We start from the raw sequence: 21,808 nt of genomic DNA, 5'->3' as shown, positions 1-21,808 counted from the left end.
GCTAGTCAGTTTCAGCAGCGGCTGAATCAGGACGCCTGGGGCAGAGCAGATGGGGTGCTGCTGGGTTGGTCCAGTAGTGCCGAGGAGCGGCGCTACTGGAGCAACCCAGCAGCACCCCAGCTGCTCTACCCCAGGCGTCCTGATTTAGCCGCTGCTGAAATTGACCAGCGCTGACTACAGGAAGCCCGAGGCAGAGTTGCTCTGCCCCGGGCTTCCTGGAATCAGCGGCTGATCAGTTTCAGCAGCAGCTGACTTGGGGACGCTTGGGGTTCTTAAGTTGATTCTGTATGTAAGTCAGAACAGGCGGTCAGTTTCAGCAGCGGCTGAATCTGGACGCCAGTTCCGACTTACATACAGATTCAACTTAAGAACAAACCTACAGTCCCTATCTTGTATGTAACCCGGGGACTGCCTGTATTCCCATTGGAAACAAACTATTACCCTAGGGGGAAAATGTGGCCAATGTGTCCTGATAAATGGCCTGTTAAACACTTATCTTAGACACTTTTTTCTTAATCTGTGAAGTGTACTCTCAATGAGGTAGATTAGTAACATGAAATGAGCTAGTATGTGGGGGAATATAGAAAAATGTTAAGTATTGTGTTGCATAGTCTTGGTATAGCGAATTTGGATGACTGCTCATGGCTTTGGAGGGCCCCGCACTTTGATTAAATTGTGACTGTCCTGATATTTAGCCCTTTGTCATCCCGACCAAAGTACAATTGGGAAGCCATTTGTCTCGCTGTTCAGGTGAGGAGGTGGTGGGTGAGCAGGTGGGAGGAAATAAGGTGGGCAGACCGCATGGAGGAGAACAACTGTTGAGACAACAGGGAGGAAGATGAGGCGAACAGTCACTGGGTGGGTGCACTGGGCAGATAGTGAGGAGCCTAGCGGGAAGCCTGATTTGTCCTAGGCCCAGGGCCGGACTAAGGGGTGGGCAAGCTGGGCACCTGCACAGGGCGCCAACTGATGGGGGGTGCCTGATGTCAGCACGCCCGGCTCCCGCAGCGCCGGCCCGTCCCCGTGGCGCTGGCCAGCAGCACCCTTCCCCCTATAGCCGCGGGGCCCTGCATGGCCAGGCCCGCCCTGCTCTGGGCTGTGCACCAGCAGTGGTGACCGGGCCAGGCCGGGGAGCACATGCGCCATGTGCCCCGGGGGCAGTGTCGCACGCCAAAATGGCTCGGGCCAGCCCTGCCTAGACCACATACCCCTTGTGGGAGGTCCCTGATGCTGTGTGAACTCCAATAAACTTTGCAGCTCTAATCTGTATGCCACATGATGCATTAAGACAAGGACCAATCTCCTCCTGGCCCTAGAAAAAGCTTCTATCTATAACACCGGGAGGAGGATGCTGGATGAGGGGATGCTCTGCGACTGTGGGGCCTGTTTCTTCTCTTCCCTAGCATCACATATCCAGGCAGCATTCCTCTGGGCGGTGTTCACTGGCTCCCTGGACAGCTTCAAGGAGTAGTGGGTGCTGCCTGAAGTTCTCTGCTTGGTGTCCCCATCCAGTTCCCTTGTTTTAAACCTATAACCTGCACCCCTGGCCCTGTTTTTCATCATTTGTCCCCTGTAATCTGTTGAGTCCTGGGTCCAGTGGTCCCTCCCACAAGCCTGGGGGAGAAACTTTTAGAAGTGGGTGGGCTTGCACTCACCTACCTCTCCCAAAAAACAAATAGTGCTTTGGCAAACCCAGCAACACCAGTAGTATGGGGAATATGGAGAACTTTTTCCCTGTTCCAGCAGGTCCTTATTTTGGGTCTGTTATTTTGTTCTTTGACTCTTGTACCAGAAGCAAACCTCCTTGTTTCCGCATATTAGCCATCCAATTAATGTAAAGTGAGTTAGAAAGATACTTGCAAGAAATTTCATAGTGATCAATTGTGGATCTTTCTCTGCAGTATTGATTACTAGCACCATTGCCAAAGATGGGACACCAAGCTATATGGACTGTTGGTTTGAGCTAATATGTAGTTCCTATGAGGATTATCTTCAGACTCCCAATTTGTACTGTTCAGCTTTTGGAGAGAAAATTCTCTCCCCCACAGACTACAGGTGGTCTTCCCCCCCCCCCCCCATAAAGGTTCAGAAAATATGGAGAATGTGAACTAATATTTCTGCCTTGATTCTTAATCTAGAATAGGAAGCAAGGAATTCTTCTGTTCATACAGTAGAGCCCTAATCCATTGAGCAGCTCTTTAAATTGGGCTGTCCTCCCCCTCAGCTGTAGGCCTTTACTGAAAAGATAATACGTGCAATAGTCTATCTGAACATTCTTTTAAGAAGCAGCTTAAAACCAAGTGCATAAAATAGAATGCATTAAAGGCTTAGCATAGTTTAAAAATAATTCTAATAGATCCTTAAGGAAAACTAGAACACATCATACCACCTCTAGGTTACTTCATGATGGCAGTGTTCTGTGTGTGAATTAAACTGCCAATTTCTGCAGTGAGAGACATGAACAATAGGCATTCTAGAAAAGAAATTGAATCATTGGGGCCTCATGGTTCCAGCATCAAGTGAGAAACATTTAACACCACTACATCATAGAATCCCAGTCTTTGGGTTTTTACTGCTTTCACATAGCTGTGATCTGTCCATCTCCTACACTGCTAAATCGTACTGCTTCAGGCTCATGTTTTCTAAAATACCACAGGTCAGCTTACCTGCTTTTTCACTGTTCATCATATTCAAGAAGGATTTATTTTGAGCTGTGGGAGCTCATCACTGACAATAAAAGACATCTTTTTTTCTGCATAACATTTTTTATAAGTGTTGGACTTGGCAAATAGTTAACAGAAGGCAGTGGCTAATGTAAGGTATTTAGGTGGAGGCTTGGTGCAAAACAAGCACAGAAGATAATGCATGGGACTTCTCCATCTAAAGATGACTCTCTGATGCTAGTGGTTCTGCAGTTATTGTTACCTTAACCCTGTTTTAAAATCCAGAGGGATATTCTGCTAGTGTATTATGTTAAATTTATTTAGTGCCTCCTTTTTTAAATTGAGTATTTAATTCTTTTGGTTAATTTAGTTATTTGAGCCTACAGGAGCAGTTTGTATAGTTGTTTTGTAACATAAGTCTACAAATTCATATATTGTACAAATATACAGTAAAACTTACAGTAGCTAGATAAATGGGCTCCAGTCTTGCTTAAGGGCTGAAGGTGGTACTGTGACACAACTAATATATAACATGCAGTAACAATTCTGGAATTGTTACAATGTCTTGTGACTGTAACATGGGTCAACTTAAGCCTCTGGTCATCAACACAAACTAGTAGTTTGGTGCAATTTTGAACTTCCATGTTATTTCATGAGTGCACAATATAGATTCACTGTGACATAAAAGAATGTGTTGTGTGCTATGCATTGGTACATAGGTTAGGTAATGTTAATATCAATAACTTACAATGCCTTTTAGCAGGCTTTCAGTTGTTGTTTTAAAGAATAAAGGTAATTGGGGTATTGACATATTAAGATAAATTCTTTCAAATGGGGACTTTGTCATTCCATGTCTGGTATGAAATGCCAATGACACTTCTGGGTGGTATAAAATGGTGTAAAATTTAAGAGGGCTGAGGGAACTAAATGGAAGTGCTGATGGGATCTTGCTGCAGATGTCATGTATTCAACGCTATGTACTAAACACTATGTACATGTGACTCTCTCTGTTAAGTACAGAATGTTGAGAGGAGCATAGGATCTGACTTGACAGTCTCAGAAGACAGAAATCCTTGTCTGCTACTGAATGCAGGGATTTCTTTACATAGAGATTTGCCAGCACCAAAAATGCAGTTAAAATACAGGATTTTACCCATATGCATGGCGGGGGAGGGGGGGATAAAGTATATAATACCACTTATCCAGGATGTGCTTTAGAACAGGGGTTCTTAACTTTATTCTTTCTGACTCCCCACCCAACATGCTATAAAAAACACAGCAGTCCACCTGTGCCATAGCAAATGATTTTCCACATATAAAAGCCAAGGCTAGCTTAGAAGGTAGCAAGCAGGGCAGTTGTCTGGGGCTTCACACCATTGGGAGAACCATGAAGCTACGTTTCTCAGGCTTCTGCTACAGCCTCAAATGACAGGGAACTGGGACTCAGCCCTAAGCTACAGCCTCAAATGACAGGGAACTGGGACTCAGCCCTAAGCAGGAGGTTTTAGACCACTGTTTCTTAAACTTTTTAAGACCGAGGAACACCAAAAAAAGGGTCAGGGGGACAAAGGGTCAGGGGGAAAGTTACTGGGGGGAGGGGGGAGTTTGCCTGTCTCTTTAAGGGTGGCCATTTTGAATTCTGTTCTCCATGGCACACCAGTGTGTTGGGAACACAGTTTAGGGAACACTGTTTTAGACTTCCTGTAGCCCAGGACAGAAAGCTAATGCTGGTCCTACTTGGTGGCGCTCCCAGGGAGCCCTAAACCCTGGTTGAGAACCACTGTTTTAGGTTATATAGAATAAACTGACATTATTTGTAAGGTACAAATTCCCATTAATTTTACATAACTGAACATGACACATTATACTGAAGGTGTTAGAAAGGAAATTGGTTTTCCGCAGTATTGCACAAGATAACAACCAATTACAATTACTGCTGGTGGAGGAGGTGTAAAGCTTAGTTTCCATTCATGTAGTTAAGTGTCTTCACTGAACAACACCTGCAGTCTTTTCACATTCATTTATATTTTAATATGGCAAGTCATTGCAAATGAAAAAATTATATGTACTGTAGGGATGTCAAAAAGTAGTTGACTAGACTCTTAACCAATAAACCTAGGGTTGCCAGGTGTCTGGTTTTGAACTGAACAGTCCAGTATGTGAGCTTTCTGTTTGGGAGCAGGTGCAGAAATTAGTGATGCCTTACACACACGCTGCTGCCCCCATCAGAGGCGGCAGGGGAGGATGCTGCAAGGCAGCATCTATCTGCAGGGGGTCCAAGCTCCCTATGGACAGAGACTGCTCCGCATTCTGCAGAGCAGCCTCTGTCCATAGGGAACTTGAATCCCCCATGGACAGGGGCTGCTGCCACCCTGTGCTGCTGCCGCCGCTGTAGCAAAGGCAGCAGCGTGGGGTAGCAGGGGGCTCCCCAGGAGTGGGGCTGGGAGCGCATTGGCTGCCAGCCCCGCCTTCAGGGACTATCAAATAGTTGTATAACTGCTAAGTTTTCATGTGGTTACACAACTAGGGATGTTAGATAACGAGTATTTGAATAATGTACTGCATGTGTTGGTGTACATGCTCAGCTAAAAAGAAGCTATGTCTACACTGAGCTAAGTGTTTTTCTGTTTGCATGGAGAAAGAACGTAAGGAAGTGCTTAGTCATACCACAAGAACTAGGGGGCCACCCAATGAAATTGATAGGCAGCATGTTTCAAGCAAAAGTATTTTCTTCACACAACACAGAGTCATCCTGTGGAACTCTTTGCCAGAGGATGTTGTGAAGGCCGAAGCCTATAACAGAGTTAAAAAAAGAACTAGTTAAGTTCATAGAGTATAGGCCCATCAATGACCACTAGCCAAGATTAGCAGGGATGCAAAACCATGCTCTGAAGAGTCCATAGCTTCTGTTTGCCAGAAGCTGGGCATAGTGACATGGGTTAGATCACTTGATGTTTTTCTCTTCAGTTCATTCCCTGTGGGGCATGTGGCATTGATCACTGTCAGAGAGGAAACTCAAGCTACATGGACAATTGATCTGACCCACTATGGCTGTTCCTATGTTCATAGACATACCTGTGCTCTCTCTCATCTGGGTTAATGCACTAAATAACATCACTGCAACAGCATGTGTAGCTACCTGTACAGAGTACAAGCCCACCTGAATCCTATGGATATATATTCAGCTCCTGTAACCTGTACTGCCACTGCCCAAGCTACCCTCAGCTTGTTATGCTTAAACTAAGCACATAAGATCTTTTATAGGGGAAGAGGCAGTACGCCGCATTTATTGAGAATACAACAGTTGCATATGCTTTTCAATCACTCACACACACAAACACCATGCATACACAGTCCTGCCAGACGATTTCATAGTTACCAGTCCAGAGTCTGTATCAATCTCGTGGCCAGCTAGATTGAACACAGAGGGGAACAGGGCCTTTGTCTGTCAATCGATCTGATGCTCCTCTAGAGTTGGTGGCAAGATGAACCCAAAGTTCCATAGCAAGGCACCCTGCTTTTACAATCCTTTTCTCTGTTGAAGTCTCTGGATTTTGCTGTGTCAGTCTGTGACCAGTTACTGTTGTCTTGGTGATGTTAATCATTCCCAAAACGTCTCCAAGAGGCTCATCCTGTCCTGGATTGTTCATCAGTTGTTTGTAGGGATGCCTTCACCTTTAGAGATGTCAGTCTCCCAATCTGATCAATTCTTGACCGTGGGTACGCACTGATGGTTCTTCTGATACCGATATGTCTCTTCGCAGTCTGTCTTTTACGGTTTGTCTTCACCCCGCATTCTCCCCCTTCTCTCTTGACCATCTGGCTCTAACGATGACCTTCACACCATATCTCATTCATACAAACAGTCATTCACAGAGTTACAAACAGCAAAATTTTATATTAAACAAAAGCAAACAGCATCGTAAATTGCCTTACTAAATTTTGTAATTAAAACAATTCACACTGAAGGCTCGGGCCTTCAACACTCCTCTAATCTCAGTGACATAGACACAATACAAGATCCTATCTCTTTACTTACTAAACTTTTATCTATCTATAAAAAAAAAAATCTTACTAATTTAAATGTAATAATATGTTACCTTACATTACTACATTATTAAACCTAAAAATACAAATATAAAAAGGATAAACTTTCAATCCTAACAAGCTATGCTGTTTTTCGTGTGTCGGCACAGGTGGGAGTTAGCATAACTATATGTCTATATGAGCTGGGTATTATACCTGTATCTTGTGATGTGGGCAGAGTGAACATCCTGCATTATAATTCCCCATAAAACCAATTTGCTGGTAGGGTTTTTGTTAATTATCAGATTCATATTCTCTGTAAGTTTGTATTATTATGCAAGAAATTCTCATTCTGTAGCAATGTGTAGCAAATTCATTTAGATTACTTGTTTCCTAATAGTTTTAATTGTATTTCTAGCCCAGATGTCAGAGCATTTCTTCAGATGGACAATCCAAAGCATCATTCAGATCCATCTGAAGATGAAGACGAAAGGAGCAATCAGAAGGTAACAAAAGTCTTTTAGAATTGAGTAGAAGAACCGTAATCATGCACTTTTAGACAAACTGTAGCTGTCTAAGAGAAGTTTCATATGTATTGTAACTTTCAACAAAATGCACTTTCTCCTGTACCTTTCCAATGAGGTTCTCAGTTGTCCCCTAAAATATGAACAACAAAGACAGATACCACTGACAGGAGTGGACATGATTGTTAGATCCAACAAGTGTTAACAGTCTCCATCTCTCTCATTTGTTGGGGCTGCAAGAGCTGCAGCTCAGGTTACAGTCCATGTAACATCACTGGTTAGGTCTTCCAAAGACCTTGCCGGAGATATCAGCTAAGAGAAGAATTGAAGGGTCAAATAGTTAAACATTTAATTACTAAAAAAGGAGACTCTAATTTAAAGTTTGAAGTCATTTTAATATACAGGCAGTCCCCAACTTACGCGGATCCGACTTACGTCGGCTGAATCAGGACGCCTGGGGCAGAGCAGCTGGGGTGCTGCTGGGTTGCTCCAGTAGTGCCGAGGAGCCGCGCTACTGGAGCAACCCAGCAGCACCCCAGCTGCTCTGCCCCAGGCGTCCCCAAGTCAGCTGCTGCTGAAACTGACCAGCGGCTGACTACAGGAAGCCCGAGGCAGAGTTGCTCTGCCCCAGGCTTCCTGGAATCAGCCGCTGATCAGTTTCAGCAGCAGCTGACTTGGGGACGCCTGGGTTTCTTAAGTTGAATCTGTATGTAAGTCAGAACTGGCGTCCAGATTCAGCCGCGGTTGAAACTGATCAGTTTCAGCAGCGGCTGACGCCAGTTCCGACTTACATACAGATTCAACTTAAGAACAAACCTACAGTCCCTATCTTGTACGTAACCCGGGGACTGCCTGTATTATGATAGTGCAAAAAAATTAATTTGGTTCACAGTTCACCTTTAATACTGTGAGGTTTCAAACCTCAGTCTTTTCTTAAAGTCACTATATTAGTTTTAGAATTGTTCTAGTCTCTCAAAGTCCATTTAGGAGTTGCTATCTTAAGAACTTCTAGTTACAATGTACTGCTTTAAGAATTGGTAGGAACAATTCTCTTGCTGGGTAGAATAATTAAATTATTTTCATCCTTTCTGTGTCATGTCCTAATAGCAAAGAATTGTTTGCACGCCAAAGTCTTATGGCTGGATTCAGCATCCACAGAGTCAGTTTTTTCCAATATATTTCACTGGGCATGGAATCTACAATTGTACATTAATGAATTTTCCTGGGCCCTAACTGATAAGATCAGTTTCCTGATGTAGTTTTCAGTGATGCACAAAGTTTTGGAATCTTCTAAATCTACAAATAAATGTATATTTTCTTTCTACACTGTTCCTTGCATAAACCCCCTACTTTTCACTTAGTAGGCAGAAGAATTAATCAAATTTACAATAGTACTTTGTATCAGAGGGGTACTTTGGTGCATTCTCAATAGAAATGAGGGCTTCATTTTTTTTAATTTCTTGGATTTTTATTTATCTTAAGATTTCTATTACAGTTGTGGTGATAAATGCTAACAATCTCAATAATGGATGTATGTTTTCTGCTTACTTTATTTTATGATGAATGAAAAATTAATGGGCACTAATCATAAGTGGAATATTTTATTATTTTCTCCAGTCTTCTGTTCTATCATGGCACAAATATCCTATACATTTTTTAAAAAGAGGGAAAACTGATCAGATCATATCTGTAGTGAAAATGTGACTACTTCTTGCAATATTCATTTATTCCACTGATTAATTACCCGGACAGTAAGTTTTTCCTAATGCCCTACCTATGCTGCCCTTATTGTAAATTAAGCCTATTACTACTTGTTCTCCTTGGCTTCCAAGGACAGGATAAATTTTTCTCTCTCCTCCTTGTTAACCATCTTTTATGTGCTTGAAAGCAGTTATGTTCCCTGTGTCTTCTCTTCTCCAGACAAAACAAACAGTTTCTTTCAGTCTTCCCTCCTGGGTTGTTTTCTAGACCTTGAATTATTTTTGCTGCTCTTCTCTAGACTTTGTCCTATTTGTCCATATGATTTCTGAAATGTGGCAGCCAGAAATGAACATGGTACATCAGTTGAGGCTCAGGATGTTAGGGATAAATTGCCTAGGGAGGTGTTGGAATCTCCATCATTAGAGATTTTTCAGAGCAAGTTAGACAAACACCTGTTTGGGTGGTCTAGAGTACCTAGCCCTGATTCAAGTGCAGGGGACTAGACTAGAAGACCTCTTGAGCTTTCTTCCAGTCCTTAAATTAAATACAGGCATATGTTGAGTATGTGCTGCAGGACACTTCCCTAAAGATTAAATGAACCAGGCTTATTGGTTAATTCTAACGGTTACACACATCCCGCTCTTTGCTGCCTCGGTATCAGTGGCAGCAAGAGGGGGGGGCATGGTGGGAGTTGGTGCCCATGGGCAGCCAGCTTTTAAGCCAGCTCCTCGTGCATGCAGGCTCCTACAGAGCCTGCCTGCCTCTGATAGAGAGGCAGCAATGCAGGGAGTCGGGGGGAAGGTGGAAGCCAATACACATTGGAGGCCAGCTTTCAAGCTGCCTCCGTGCATGTACCAGCTCCTGCACAGCCTCCTCACCCCCCACTACTGCCTCTGAGGCAGGAGTCAGTGCTCATGGGGAGCTGCCTGACCCCCTGTGTGTAAAGGTATGGCAGCTAAATACCCAGATATGTGATAATTAACATCCCTAGTTGAGGCTTAATCAATGTAGAGTAGAAGAATTACTTATTGTGTTGCAACACTCCCATTAATACATCCCAGAAAGATGTTTTGTGTTTTTATTTTGCTTTTTTGAGCAGTATTACACTAACTCATATTTTAGCTTGTGGTTACTATGACCCTGAGATCACTTTCCACGGTACTCATTCCTAGGTAGTCATTTCCCATTTTATATACATGCATGATTGTTCCTTCTTAAGTGGTGTACATCACACTTGTCCTTATTGAATTTCATCCTCTTTACTTCAGACCATTTTCCTGTTTGAATTTTAATCCTATCTTCCAAAGCATTTGCAATCCCTCCGAGCTTTGTATCAACTACAAACTTTTAGTGTACTCTCCATGCCAGTATCTAAATCGGGGCTACTCAACACGCATCTGATGGGCCACGTGCGGCCCTCGGCTCATTTGTTTGTGGCCTGTAGGTGGGAGCCAAAACAAAAAAAGTAGTCAATAGAATGGTCTTCTGTTGATTATATGTTTTAGTAGTTACATTCATGGACTCTCATTGCTCATTAAAAGTGATGTCATATGGGTGGAAATCGGGTAAATATTGCATTTTATTAATATCAGCAGAACTGACTTAAATGGGGACTGTGTATTGTGATGCTTTAATCTTTGTATTTATGCCCATCAGTGTGACAGAAGCTATTTGCATATATATTTGCATGTATATGCAACAACACTTAAGTTGCAGCCCTCAGCATGTGCTGTGAGTATCATTGTGGCCCCCGGGGCTTCCAAATTTGAGTAGCCCTGATCTAAATCGTTGACTAAAGATATTGCCAGAACTGAACCCAGAACTGATCTTTATGGGATCCCGCCTGTTATACCCTTTCAGCTTGACTGAACTCTAGGAACAGTTTTCCAACCAGTTATGCACCCACCATAGAGTAGCTCAATCTAGGTCATATTTCCCTAATTTTTTTTCTGAAAAAGTCATGTCACAGTATCAAAAGCCTTTCTAAAAGAAGATATACCACATCTACTGCTTCTCCCCATACTCTGGGCTTGTTACCCTGTCAAAGAATGCTATCAGGTTGTTTTGACATGATTTGTTCTAGACAAATCAGTGCTGATTCTTATCACCTTAGCTTCTAGGTATTTGAAAGTTGATTTCATCATTATTTGCTCCATTAGGGTACCCACGTTGGTATCTACTGATCTGTAGGGCTCTCCTCTAGGAGGAATGTGATTCCCATTACTGCTGGGAGCCAGTGCCCCGCACTGGCAGCTCCTGCCAGCTGTGTGGCTATGTTGCCACCAACCACGGCAACTTCTGTCTGGGGTCTTACCACCCTGTTGGCGATGAGGTTAGAGGCAGTACCGCCTCATGGTGAAGAGGGACTGCCAACATGGGGCTGTGGATCCTGGCAGCAGTAGGACCACATTCCTCTCTGTTGGCTGAGGGTCTCTTAGGAATAGAGCCGTACAGATCAGCAGATATCTTCATCATTGGGTAGACATTAGTATTTGCGCAGGGATTCTCATTTTCATTGGCTTTCGTTGTTAGATATCCAATTGCCACTAAACTTTTTGGCGAAAACTGAAACTCATTTAGCACTTCTGGCATTTCCACACTTTCTGTTTGTTTTTTTCCTCTTCATTGAGTAATGGGCCTACTCTATCCTTGGTCTTCCTTTTGCTTCTAATGTATTTCAGAAACGTTTTCTTAATCATGTACCATAATTTAGTGTAGCATTTTCCCTTTTGCTGCTTGAAGCAAGTTTCAAACATCATAATTTAGTTGAGAGCTTGTTGTTGAAAGCTCTGAAATGGTTGTCTGGCTCTGTTTGTTTTTTTGTTGTAAGCATGACTAGTCAATAAATGTTCAAGGTGCTTAGTTTAGATCAGTTTGGGCCACACTTCTGGTAGAAATTAAAACTCAACCAGTAACTAGTCTGCTTACTAGATGAACCTAACCAATAAATTAAGAAAAAGGTAGAACACACAAAATATGTAGCAACTCTTTTGAAAATTACAGGTAACTCATAAAAATGGCAAATTTAGTTTTCATAAAAATGTAAATACAATGCATAATTAACTTTTTTTTTTTTTATAATTCAGTGCTGAATTGTAATTATTTCCAGAGTCCTCTTCTGTATTTCTACATTCCTACAGCACCTTCGATTTTTGTGACTCTCCTATTAACTTCGTCTTTTCCCCTGTCCCCAAAACTTGTTGCAAACTAAGTAGGTTTTTCCTTGGGTCAGTCAAGGAAACAAATTTTGGGGAAACTGATTTGAAATGAGAAGAGCATCTTCCTCTCCCTCTAATTTATATGCTGTGGGTGTATACTGGCATTGGCAACATCCTTGCAGTTACTGGAATTGGAATAATTAACTTGGTGTCAGATTATCAAAGGTTGTCAACAGGTTAACACAATGTCTTTATTGGGGCTGGCATAAACAATGTTTGTTTTGCTAATATTATTGGCAAGCATGCAGTGGATTTAAAAAATTAAATAAATATTCAGAGATTATTCCTGAAGTGTAACCATTTGAAAATGGGTTGAATTTTTGAACATTAAATTACTTGTTAAAAAGGCTGAGGCTTAAAATTGTGTTCATAACCTTGCCATCAGTATTTAACATAACATTGTATTACTGTTATGCTTTGAAACTGTATAACCCTTCCTAGTAAAAATAGTATTTTGATACTTTAACTTAGCACCTAGATTGAGTGCTTTATAAATGTTTTAATATACTACATAATAACATATAAATGTAGAAATGGTTTGAGCTAATTGAATATTTTAAATGAGTATTAGCTGAAGGAAATGAGGTGAGGATTTCCTTTTTAATTGGTTTGAATGTATTTACCCATCTGAGGCTTACTTTTTTTTTCTCCCCCTACAGCTAAACTCTACCTCACAAAATATCAACCTGGGACCATCTGGAAATCCTCAGTAGGTTTTAGTTAAATATAAACTAAAAGTTAGACTTTAATTGTTAAGTATATGAAATGATCTCCAGATACGTGCCTTTGTTTGCTACTTTGTGCAACTTGAGATGAAGCAAAGGTTCTAACTTAGAATTAAGTAAATACCATCATGCAAATTAGTTGCATGCAGTGTGATTTTTTTTTTTTTTTTTTTTTTTTTAGTATGGTCAGCAGATTCTTTACCAGCAATGTACTCCAAACAAATGTGAGATGTGTACTAATGTCTATATAAATAACTTCCATATACAAAATTGAAGGAATATATGACTATTCTAAGGTTTATTTTTAAAATGTGCAATGAAGTGCCTCCCTCTTTTCACCTCAGAGCTACTAGCAGGGTTGCTGAGATCCAGAAGAGAGAGACTCCTTTACGGATTTTTTTTTTCCTTTCTAGTCTCCCCTTCCATGCCATTATCTTATCTAATGGATTTTTTTTAACCAACTAAGTTTCAAACAGGGGTGGCACAAATGATATGCAGGCAAGTTGACTGTTGTTCCTTGGAATTCCATGCAACAGTTTTAAAATATATCCCAATGAAGAAAGTTCTTGAAGTCATCAAATCCCAGAGCTTGTCCAGAACTGCAGTTTGTTCCATCCCCTTATTATATAACTGAGGGAAGAGTTGAGGGGACAGAATTTGTCCATAACATTCACACAGCCCTGAAGAGCCATATTGTCTCCCTGTCTTTCCATTTGTGAGGTCCTCATTTGCAATTGTTGTTTTTCCATTCTTCCTTCACTAGAAGAATTTGGTTTGGAGCCTTGACTTCTCAGAGGGGAAAAACACTAAGCATTGTTTCCAGCCTCTCTTAGTCTAGAGAGCAAAAGGACTGTTTCATTACTCAAGAAAAACAGATTCTATGAAGATGAAAACTAGTCAACCAAATAAGCCTATTTTCTGTTGGTGTGAACTTGCGTTAATGTCAAACTTCTAAACTATAATTACAGCATTGAAGTGACAAACTGGTTCATGCAGTCAATACTTCTGTCCTCTCCTTCAGACATATTCTATGCGGCTTCCATTCCAACTGCTGATTCATCTCCCACCTCCCTCATCCTTTTTGCCTTTTCTCCCTGTGTTGGTCTGTCTCCTTCTTGCTTGTACTATGCCACTCAGAGTGAGGTTTATATACTGTGCCCCAAATACTTTTTGGTAGTGCAGTTGATAAAAGGGAAACAAAAAGAGAGCGGATGGTAGTCCCTGTAAGTTTATTGTGGAATTGAAGGGCAGGAGCCATGTGAAAAAGAAAGGTTGGAAGGCCAAGAGATGGAGCAGCATCTGAATGCCAGTGCCTCTGAATACATGTGCCTCCCAGAAAGAAGGAAGGGGGAGAGAGGGAGTTCTAAGGGGGAAAAAAAAGTAGGATGGGCAATGAGGGAAAGAGGTGGAGAGGCCAAAGAATAGGACGAAAAAACTGTGATATCAAAAACTCAGCTAGGAAAGATAGAAGACCAGTGGTGAGGCAAAGTATAGAATGAGACAAAGGAAGAAGAAATGCCAAAAAATTGGATGCAAAGAACAGAATGGGGAAGGATGGGGGGGAAGGGAGAACTGAGATTTGAGAATGGAGGCAGAACAAGGAATGTACTTCCTTAAGAGTCAAACATCCTTTTTCAAGCAGATTGTGCCCAAGAGGAGGAGATGGGGGAGATTTAGACTTTTTTTTTTTTACACAAAAAAGTCTACTAGAATGAACTTGAAAGATGGGGAAAGAAGGAGAAAAGAACAAAGAGCAGAGAAGTGTGGGAAATAATCTTCAAGCTGAGTCTGTTTTGTCAGTTTTGTTTTGTTTAAATTCTAACAGACGCTTGCATCATATTTCTCTGGCAGAAAATAGGAAGTGAAAATAGGGAAGGGTTTGATTGTGGGCCCTAAAAGAGGAGATGGAAACAGAGAGCCTTCAAGCTACTAGCAGCCCTTAGTAGGCCATGGTATGCAGGGAAATAGTGGCTCAAATCAGCACTTTTCACTTGCAGTGCAAGCACTTGTTTAAATATACTGCGGAGGACTATGTAAAATTGTAAAGATATTTTCTTCTCCAAGTAACCTTCTTCATTTCTGAATCACTTTCAGCGCTAAGCCAACGGACTTCGACTTCCTGAAAGTTATTGGAAAAGGCAGCTTTGGCAAGGTCAGCTTTCTTACCGTTTTTCATCCTTATTTAATTTCACAGTGGCACTAGATTTGGTGAATATGGGGAAATAGTACAAGTTCGAGTCTGGATTGAGGCAACCTGGGGCCCTCTGTGGCTCCAACCTTACAGCCCCACTTCCATGCCAAGTCACTGTCCTTTCCACCTGAAGTAGTTGTGGCATGAGAACCCCTCAACTCATGGCCCAGAGCAGCAATAAGATTCTTATCATTGGAGCAGTAGGGGGAGTCTCCTCTTCCCCACAAGGGAAGGGGAAAGGGTAGCAGCAGGGAGGCACCGCCTGCTGCTGTGTTATCTGCTGGGCGGGTACACTGGGCTTACTCAACTCTTCTTGCTACACACCCAGCTCTCTTAGGGTGGTGTTTGGCTGGGCTCCCCAGAGCAGTTGATCTTTGTGGCAAAACAAATGGATAGATGGAGCAGTTCACCCATTTTGGCACTAGTGTTTGAAATTCTTCACTTATATTTCCAAACTCTTCTCCACAAGACCATAAAATATATGCATATTTTAAAAAGAGCCAAGATTCAACACTCATCATGTGACTCCAGGAGTTGGGGCCCTAGTCATGGACCTGTAGTGCCTATGCCATACCTTGGCTTTGCGTGAGTTCTCCATAGTGACATTACAGTTCAGCAGAAACTGTGAAAGATCTTAGACTCCAAATTCTAGTAACAGTCTCCTGTTACTGATTACACTAGTAATAATTATGACTGCTTCAGTGGCCAAGAAATTGTACAGTGAAGTAACTGTATTGATCTTTTTAACCATGTTTCTCCAGTATTCTTCAATTACTCTGAAATTTCAGAATGAGAATGTATGCTAACCATATCTCCTCTCCTCTTAAATTTCACAGGTAGTTCTTGCAAAACGAAAACTGGATGGGAAATTTTATGCTGTCAAAGTACTGCAGAAAAAAGTTGTTCTCAACAGGAAGGAGGTGAGAGGAAATACATTTTTCTTTTCCTCTTCAATTACAAAATTGTTCCTATTTACTTATTGACCTTTCACTTCCTTGCAGCAAAAACATATTATGGCTGAACGTAATGTACTGTTGAAAAATGTGAAACATCCATTTTTGGTTGGATTACATTACTCATTCCAAACAACAGAAAAGCTTTACTTTGTTCTGGATTTTGTTAATGGAGGGGAGGTAAGTAGTTTTCATAATTGAGGTTTTTGTCTCCTCTTCAGCTAATTTTACAGAAAAAAAATCCACTGTGAAATGTGCTCATTTTAATATTTCTGTAAGTAATTTAAAATTCTGTTGACTTTACCTGCTAATTACAGTTTAAGAATTTGCTGTAGACTTGCATTCAAAAACTTCTTTGCCACAAGTGTAGAATTTCTTTCTTTCTTATCAAACCGATTTTTATTAAACTCAATATAAACCTGAATACACCATTTTAATGCACATATTTCACTGGCCTTATATACCCATTGTATTGGACATGGCTGTAAATGAAATATACCTCCAATATGAATTCACTGAATACTGATGTTTCCTTCAGCACTTAAAGGTATTTCTTCCTTTTCTGTGACATAAACAAGAGCCTAGATGCCAGGATCTACAAACAGGAGAAAGAGGGTGTCTGGGTTTTTTTTGGGAGGGTGGTAGGGGTGTAAGAGGAGGAGCAGATTTAGATAATTTAATTTCTTTCTTTACGATTACTGTGCCTCTGGCTGAAACAAAAAAACAGGACTATGTAGCACTTTAAAGACTAACAAGATGGTTTATTAGGTGATGAGCTTTCGTGGGCCAGACCCACTTCCTCAGATCAATAGTGGAAGAAAATTGTCACAACCATATATACCAAAGGATACAAACACACATGAAGAGGACAAATCAAATTTCAGAACAGAAGGGCGATGGGGGGGGGGGGGGGGGGGAGGAAGGTAAATGTCTGCGAGCTACTGATATTAGAGGTGATAATTGGGGAAGCTATCTTTGTAATGCGTAAGAATTAATGTCTTTGTTTAAACTTAGGTGTAAAGTGTTGAATTTTAAGCATGATTGACAGTTCAGAGGATTGTCTTTCAAGTGTGGTCTGAAAAGGTCTTTGAAGTAGGATGCAGGTAATCAAGTCGTTGAGACAATGTCCTTTCTCGTTGAAATGGCAAGAAACTACAGGATCACAAAGAAAAAACAGTTTCTTGCCATTTCAACGAGAAAGGACATTGTCTCAACAACTTGATTACCTGCATCCTGCTTCAAAGACCTTTCAGACCACGCTTGAAAGAGAATCCTCTGAACTGTCATTCATGCTTAAAATTCAACACTTTACACCTAAGTTTAAACAAAGACATTAATTCTTATCCATTACAAAGATAGCTTCCCCAATTATCACCTCTAATATCATTAGCTCGCAGACATTTACCTTCCTCCCCCCCCCCCCCCCCCCAATCGCCCTTCTGTTCTGAAATTTGATTTGTCCTCTTCATATGTGTTCATTTTTTTTAAATTGCATCCTTTGGTATATATGGTTGTGCCAATTTTCTTCCACTATTTGATCTGAGGAAGTGGGTCTGGCCCACGAAAGCTCATCACCTAATAAACCATCTTGTTAGCACTTTAAAGACTACATAGTCCTGTTTTTTGGTTTCAGCTACACCAGACTAACACAGCTACATTTCTATCACTGTGCTTCTGGTTGTACACCATAGCCTCAAATGCCATAGTTACTTCTTGCTAAAATAGCCTTGTTATCTGCAGCACTGTTTTATCTGAGTACCAGCATTGAAGCTGATGAGACTGCAAGTAAGTTGAGGAAGAACTTAAAAAAGAGATGGATGTTCTCTTATTTGTAATAAGAGATGCTGGAGTAAATTGATTTAACAAACAAACAGTAAGTCGCTAGGCCCAGTTAACACACATCTAAGCGTTCTGGAGAAGCTCAAGTATGAATAGGCTGAGCTGCTAATTAAAGTACACAATCTCCTTAACTGCCACTGCTCCAGTGGATTGCAGGGTAGCAAGTATTCTATTTTTAAAAGGCTCTAAATTAATATGGGGAAATATGGACCAGTAAGCTTTAAGTCTTTACCTTGAAATTACTATTTACAAATGAAATTACAAAACACCTGGAAAAATGATAATGGCTTAGCATCTGTCCAGAGGATTAGGAGCAGTCAAGTGAAAATCAACCATTCGTATTGTGTCAGAACGTTTGTAGTGGAGTGTCTCTAAGTTTCTGTTCTAGATCTGAATAGATCAACATAATAATTTGGAGGGTGGTGGGAAGTGAGGTTGAAAAACTTGCTGATTAGATCATTATTTATGATCCTGATCACGATTATAATCATGATCAGACACACCCAGAGAAGCTCAGTGAATGAGCAAGTACAATGGCAAATTGAATTTCATGTTGACAGAGGCAAACTAATGTACATTTGACGGGGAAAAAAATAAGCTACTCATGCATCTTACAATATAGACCGGGGTGGCCAACCCGTGGCTCGCAAGTCACATGCAGTTCTTCTCCCCCAAAAGTGCGGCTTGCGAAGTCGCTCAAGGCAGCGATTCAAAATGGCGCCCAAGATGGTGGCCGTTGACGGGAGCCAGATATGGCCAAAAAGCCTAAGGTTGTGTGTTTGGTTTTTTGGGGGTTTTTTGCTTGACAATTCTGGGGGGGCTTTTGGCCATCTTAATTTAAACAAAGCAAAACGAAATAGTTTCCTGACCTTGTCAAATCTTTTTCCAGTGCTTGCTCATGTTGATTCCATTGTAGGTGTGAACTCGCCCACAAGCACCATCACTGGAGATTTTTGCCCTAACTGTATGTTTAGAGCTGGCTGTGGTGCCCTCTGGAGCACTGTGTTCATGCTCCAGTATATCAGGTGCCACCAGCCCTACGCCATCCTGAGTTCCTTCTTAGCACCCAGGGTGCTCAATCAGAATGCCTCTGTCTCTGGATTCACAAGTGGCCAGCGGTTCCTTTTCTTGTCTCCAGCTTTGTGTTTCTAGTTGTAAATAGTTCTATTAAGTGTTCAGTCAAGGTCCCAGTGACGACTTTTTGGTCCAGGCAGGAAGTGCCCCCCTTTCCCAGTTTTAAGCCTTGCTCCACATGTAACAGGTCTCTGAATGTTAATGACTCACACAGTAGTTGTCTGTAGTGCCTTGGGGAATCCCGCTTGAAGGAGTGTTGTCACATCTGTAAGAACTTTAGTTCGCAGACCCATAGAAAATGTGACACATGCCACAGGGCCCTCCCGATACAAGCTGCCCTGCACCTAGCTTTGGAGCCAGCATGGCCAGAAACAGCACCCAGCATTTCAGCTTCAGTGCATAGTGCACCCCCAGCACTGAGTTCCTTCTGGCACTGATCCCATCACTGGTGCCAAAGAAGACTACACCAATCAAGCCTGGCCTCTCTGGTCAAAGAATCCTTTTCAGGTATTACGCCTACTTTGGATCTGCACAGGGGCTCTGCTCAGGGGAATTCCTTCCCCAGAAAAGATCTGCTACTGACTCTGAAGAGCAGGACAAGGTCCAAGTCAGCAGGGCAGTTAACACCTGCTCAGCTTTTGGTGCATGCAGAACTAGGAGAGTTCTTGCCAAGGCCGATGCCACATTTGGCAATGAAACTGGCTAAGGCTCCCCATGAGAGCAAGCCTGCCAGCAAGGCCTCTCACAAAATGAGCGAGCACCACAAGTCTGTGGATCCAGGACCGAGCCCTAGGTTGTCATATTCTTGGTCTCCATGCTGGGCAAGGTCTCTGGCCTGCTGTTACCAGTCATCAGTACTGCACTCCCTATCCATGTTTCCATGCCAAAGTCTACACCTGGATGAGCTATCTCCCCAGCACCGGTCCTTGTCACATTATCAATTGCCAGCACGGAGACCTCAAAGCCACTCCCCAACACAGCACTGCTCTCCCTACTTCTGGCATCAGTCAGAACACTCCTGACACCAGTCACTGGTGGTGACAGCTGCCAGACCCAAGCCTCAAGGGCCCTGTTTTGGTCACCAGAGGGCAATGACTTCTCTAGATCAGAGGACCATTCAGCCCCTCTCCCAGACAGTAGTGGGACTGGGCTCCTCAGGCAAATCTACAGCATCAGTGCCAGCCTGCAGTAGATCCAGTGGCCAGCCCTATGGCCTTACTGGAATGACTGGGGGGTTCCTGTTACATTGTTGTCCCACTCCACCCTGTCCAATTTGGCAACCAAGGGCTGGAGGAAGTCCACACCTGCAGCACCAGGTTTAGTGCAGGATATTTTAATACTTGATGTTTTAGTGCCAGTTGTGGGTGAGGACCAGTACCCACCCCAAGGCTGCCCCTCTTTCAGTGGGGCAATCATCCTTCTTCTCCTTCTCCAGGTGAAGTGGCGATGGGTCTCTCCAGAGCTAGCCCACTGAACGATTTCAAGGAGTATTGGGAGCTGCTCTGTAGGGTGGATTTGAACTTGGGCTTCAAGGCAGAGGTGATGGAGACGCCAACAGATACATTCTTTAATATGCTCTCGGCACCCAGCTCAGCCCATGTCACAGGCCAGGGCTTTTATTCCTGAAGCACATTTTCAGGCCATGGCAGACTTAATTTCCCACATAAAACCCACCTGGTCACTTTGGCCAACATGTATTTATGACTGGAGGGTCGCATGGCTGTGGGCATGTACATGCTCAGACATGCCCAATTTCATCTGAGGCCTCTGCAAATGTGGTTGGCTCGGTTCACATTCCCAGCAGGCATTCCCTAGACCGAGCAGTCCTGGTAACGAGCTCTATCGTTCGTGCTATCGTTGGACTTGTGGCAGGATTCCAAGTCAGTATTGTGACATTTTCACCTAACCTCCTACTGGTCCCAAGACCAGTGGGGGGGGAGGGGGGAGGAATGTGGAAAAAAAATTCATGATAGAGTGGCTACTCTGGTGTTGAGGGAAAAATTCCTCCAAGTTTCCCAAGAGCAAGAGAGTTACGTCCATTGCAAGTCCCCGTCTCAGTTGCTCACCCTGGTCTTGGATGCTTCTGATCTAGGCTTTGTCTGGCCAGCTGGAAGAAAAGGGGAGCTTCCCATTTAAGGGATCTGTTATAACAGGTGGGAAGAAGGGCAAAAGCTGACAAGAAGGGCAGGAAGCAGTTGGGCCCAGATCAGGAGAAGGTCACTGCACTGCGCTTCCTGCATGACTGGAACAGCAGGGGACGGATTTATACCCTATGCATCCTCTGAGAGGCCATTTTTCACCAGGACTGGGCTGGTAGCACCCACCACTCATGAACTTGGCAAAAGAACTGGGTTCCTCTTTGGCTTGCAATGGAAATGACTCCCTTTATTTTGGGGGAGTTTTTCCCTCTACACCAGAGTAACCAAGGTAGGATGCATTTTTTCACATTTCTCCCCAGTCTTAGGACCAGGTGTGATGAGTTAGGTGATAATGTCATAACTTAATATGTAAAACTTGTGGCAGGTGTCTGCCCTGTGCAGCTACTCAGTGTGGAAGGGATGTAATTTTCAGATAAAATGGTTTCGAAGAGGATTTAAAGGAAATCCTCCCTTAATGGAGCTGAATAAAAGGACCTTGGGACTCCCATGTCTTCTACAGAAGGGAGTTGACCCCTCTCTCCTTCTATAGCCCCCTTTGTTCTTATGCAAGGGGAGTATGGCAGCGTCCCAGCTGCATGTGGGTGAGGATTATTTGGAAATGGTCAAGAGAAAGGAAGACAGCCTGCACTATACAACTTGTTGCTGGGTGCTCCCAGATATTTTAAATAAAGTTGTGGCCTCCATGGTCTCCTGTTCCCCCACCTTAACCTACCACAGTGCTGTATTCTGAACTCT

General features: G+C 42.6%; 1 protein-coding gene and 1 long non-coding RNA gene across 22 annotated transcripts in view; one reads left to right on the top strand and one right to left on the bottom strand.

The window, feature by feature from the left end:
* LOC142827044 (uncharacterized) overlaps nt 1-6,180 on the bottom strand; it is a 56,336-nt gene extending 50,156 nt beyond the window's left edge. For both annotated transcript variants that reach the window (XR_012901414.2, XR_012901416.2), the window contains exon 1: nt 6,043-6,180. This is a non-coding gene — a long non-coding RNA (uncharacterized LOC142827044). The remainder of the gene's footprint in view (nt 1-6,042) is intronic.
* SGK3 (serum/glucocorticoid regulated kinase family member 3) overlaps nt 1-21,808 on the top strand; it is an 85,312-nt gene that overhangs the window by 52,635 nt on the left and 10,869 nt on the right. For all 20 annotated transcript variants that reach the window (XM_075920603.2, XM_075920587.2, XM_075920589.2 and 17 more), the window contains 5 exons: nt 7,108-7,195; nt 12,792-12,841; nt 14,952-15,009; nt 15,885-15,968; nt 16,050-16,181. In XM_075920603.2, the coding sequence (XP_075776718.1) occupies nt 7,108-7,195; nt 12,792-12,841; nt 14,952-15,009; nt 15,885-15,968; nt 16,050-16,181 (412 nt within the window). The remainder of the gene's footprint in view (nt 1-7,107; nt 7,196-12,791; nt 12,842-14,951; nt 15,010-15,884; nt 15,969-16,049; nt 16,182-21,808) is intronic.

This window comes from Pelodiscus sinensis, chromosome 2 (assembly GCF_052426305.1).
Source record: "Pelodiscus sinensis isolate ZL-2025 chromosome 2, ASM5242630v1, whole genome shotgun sequence".
NCBI lineage: Eukaryota > Metazoa > Chordata > Testudines > Trionychidae > Pelodiscus > Pelodiscus sinensis.
Note: the sequence above shows the minus strand (reverse complement) of the source record. Positions and strands in the feature narration are given on the sequence as shown.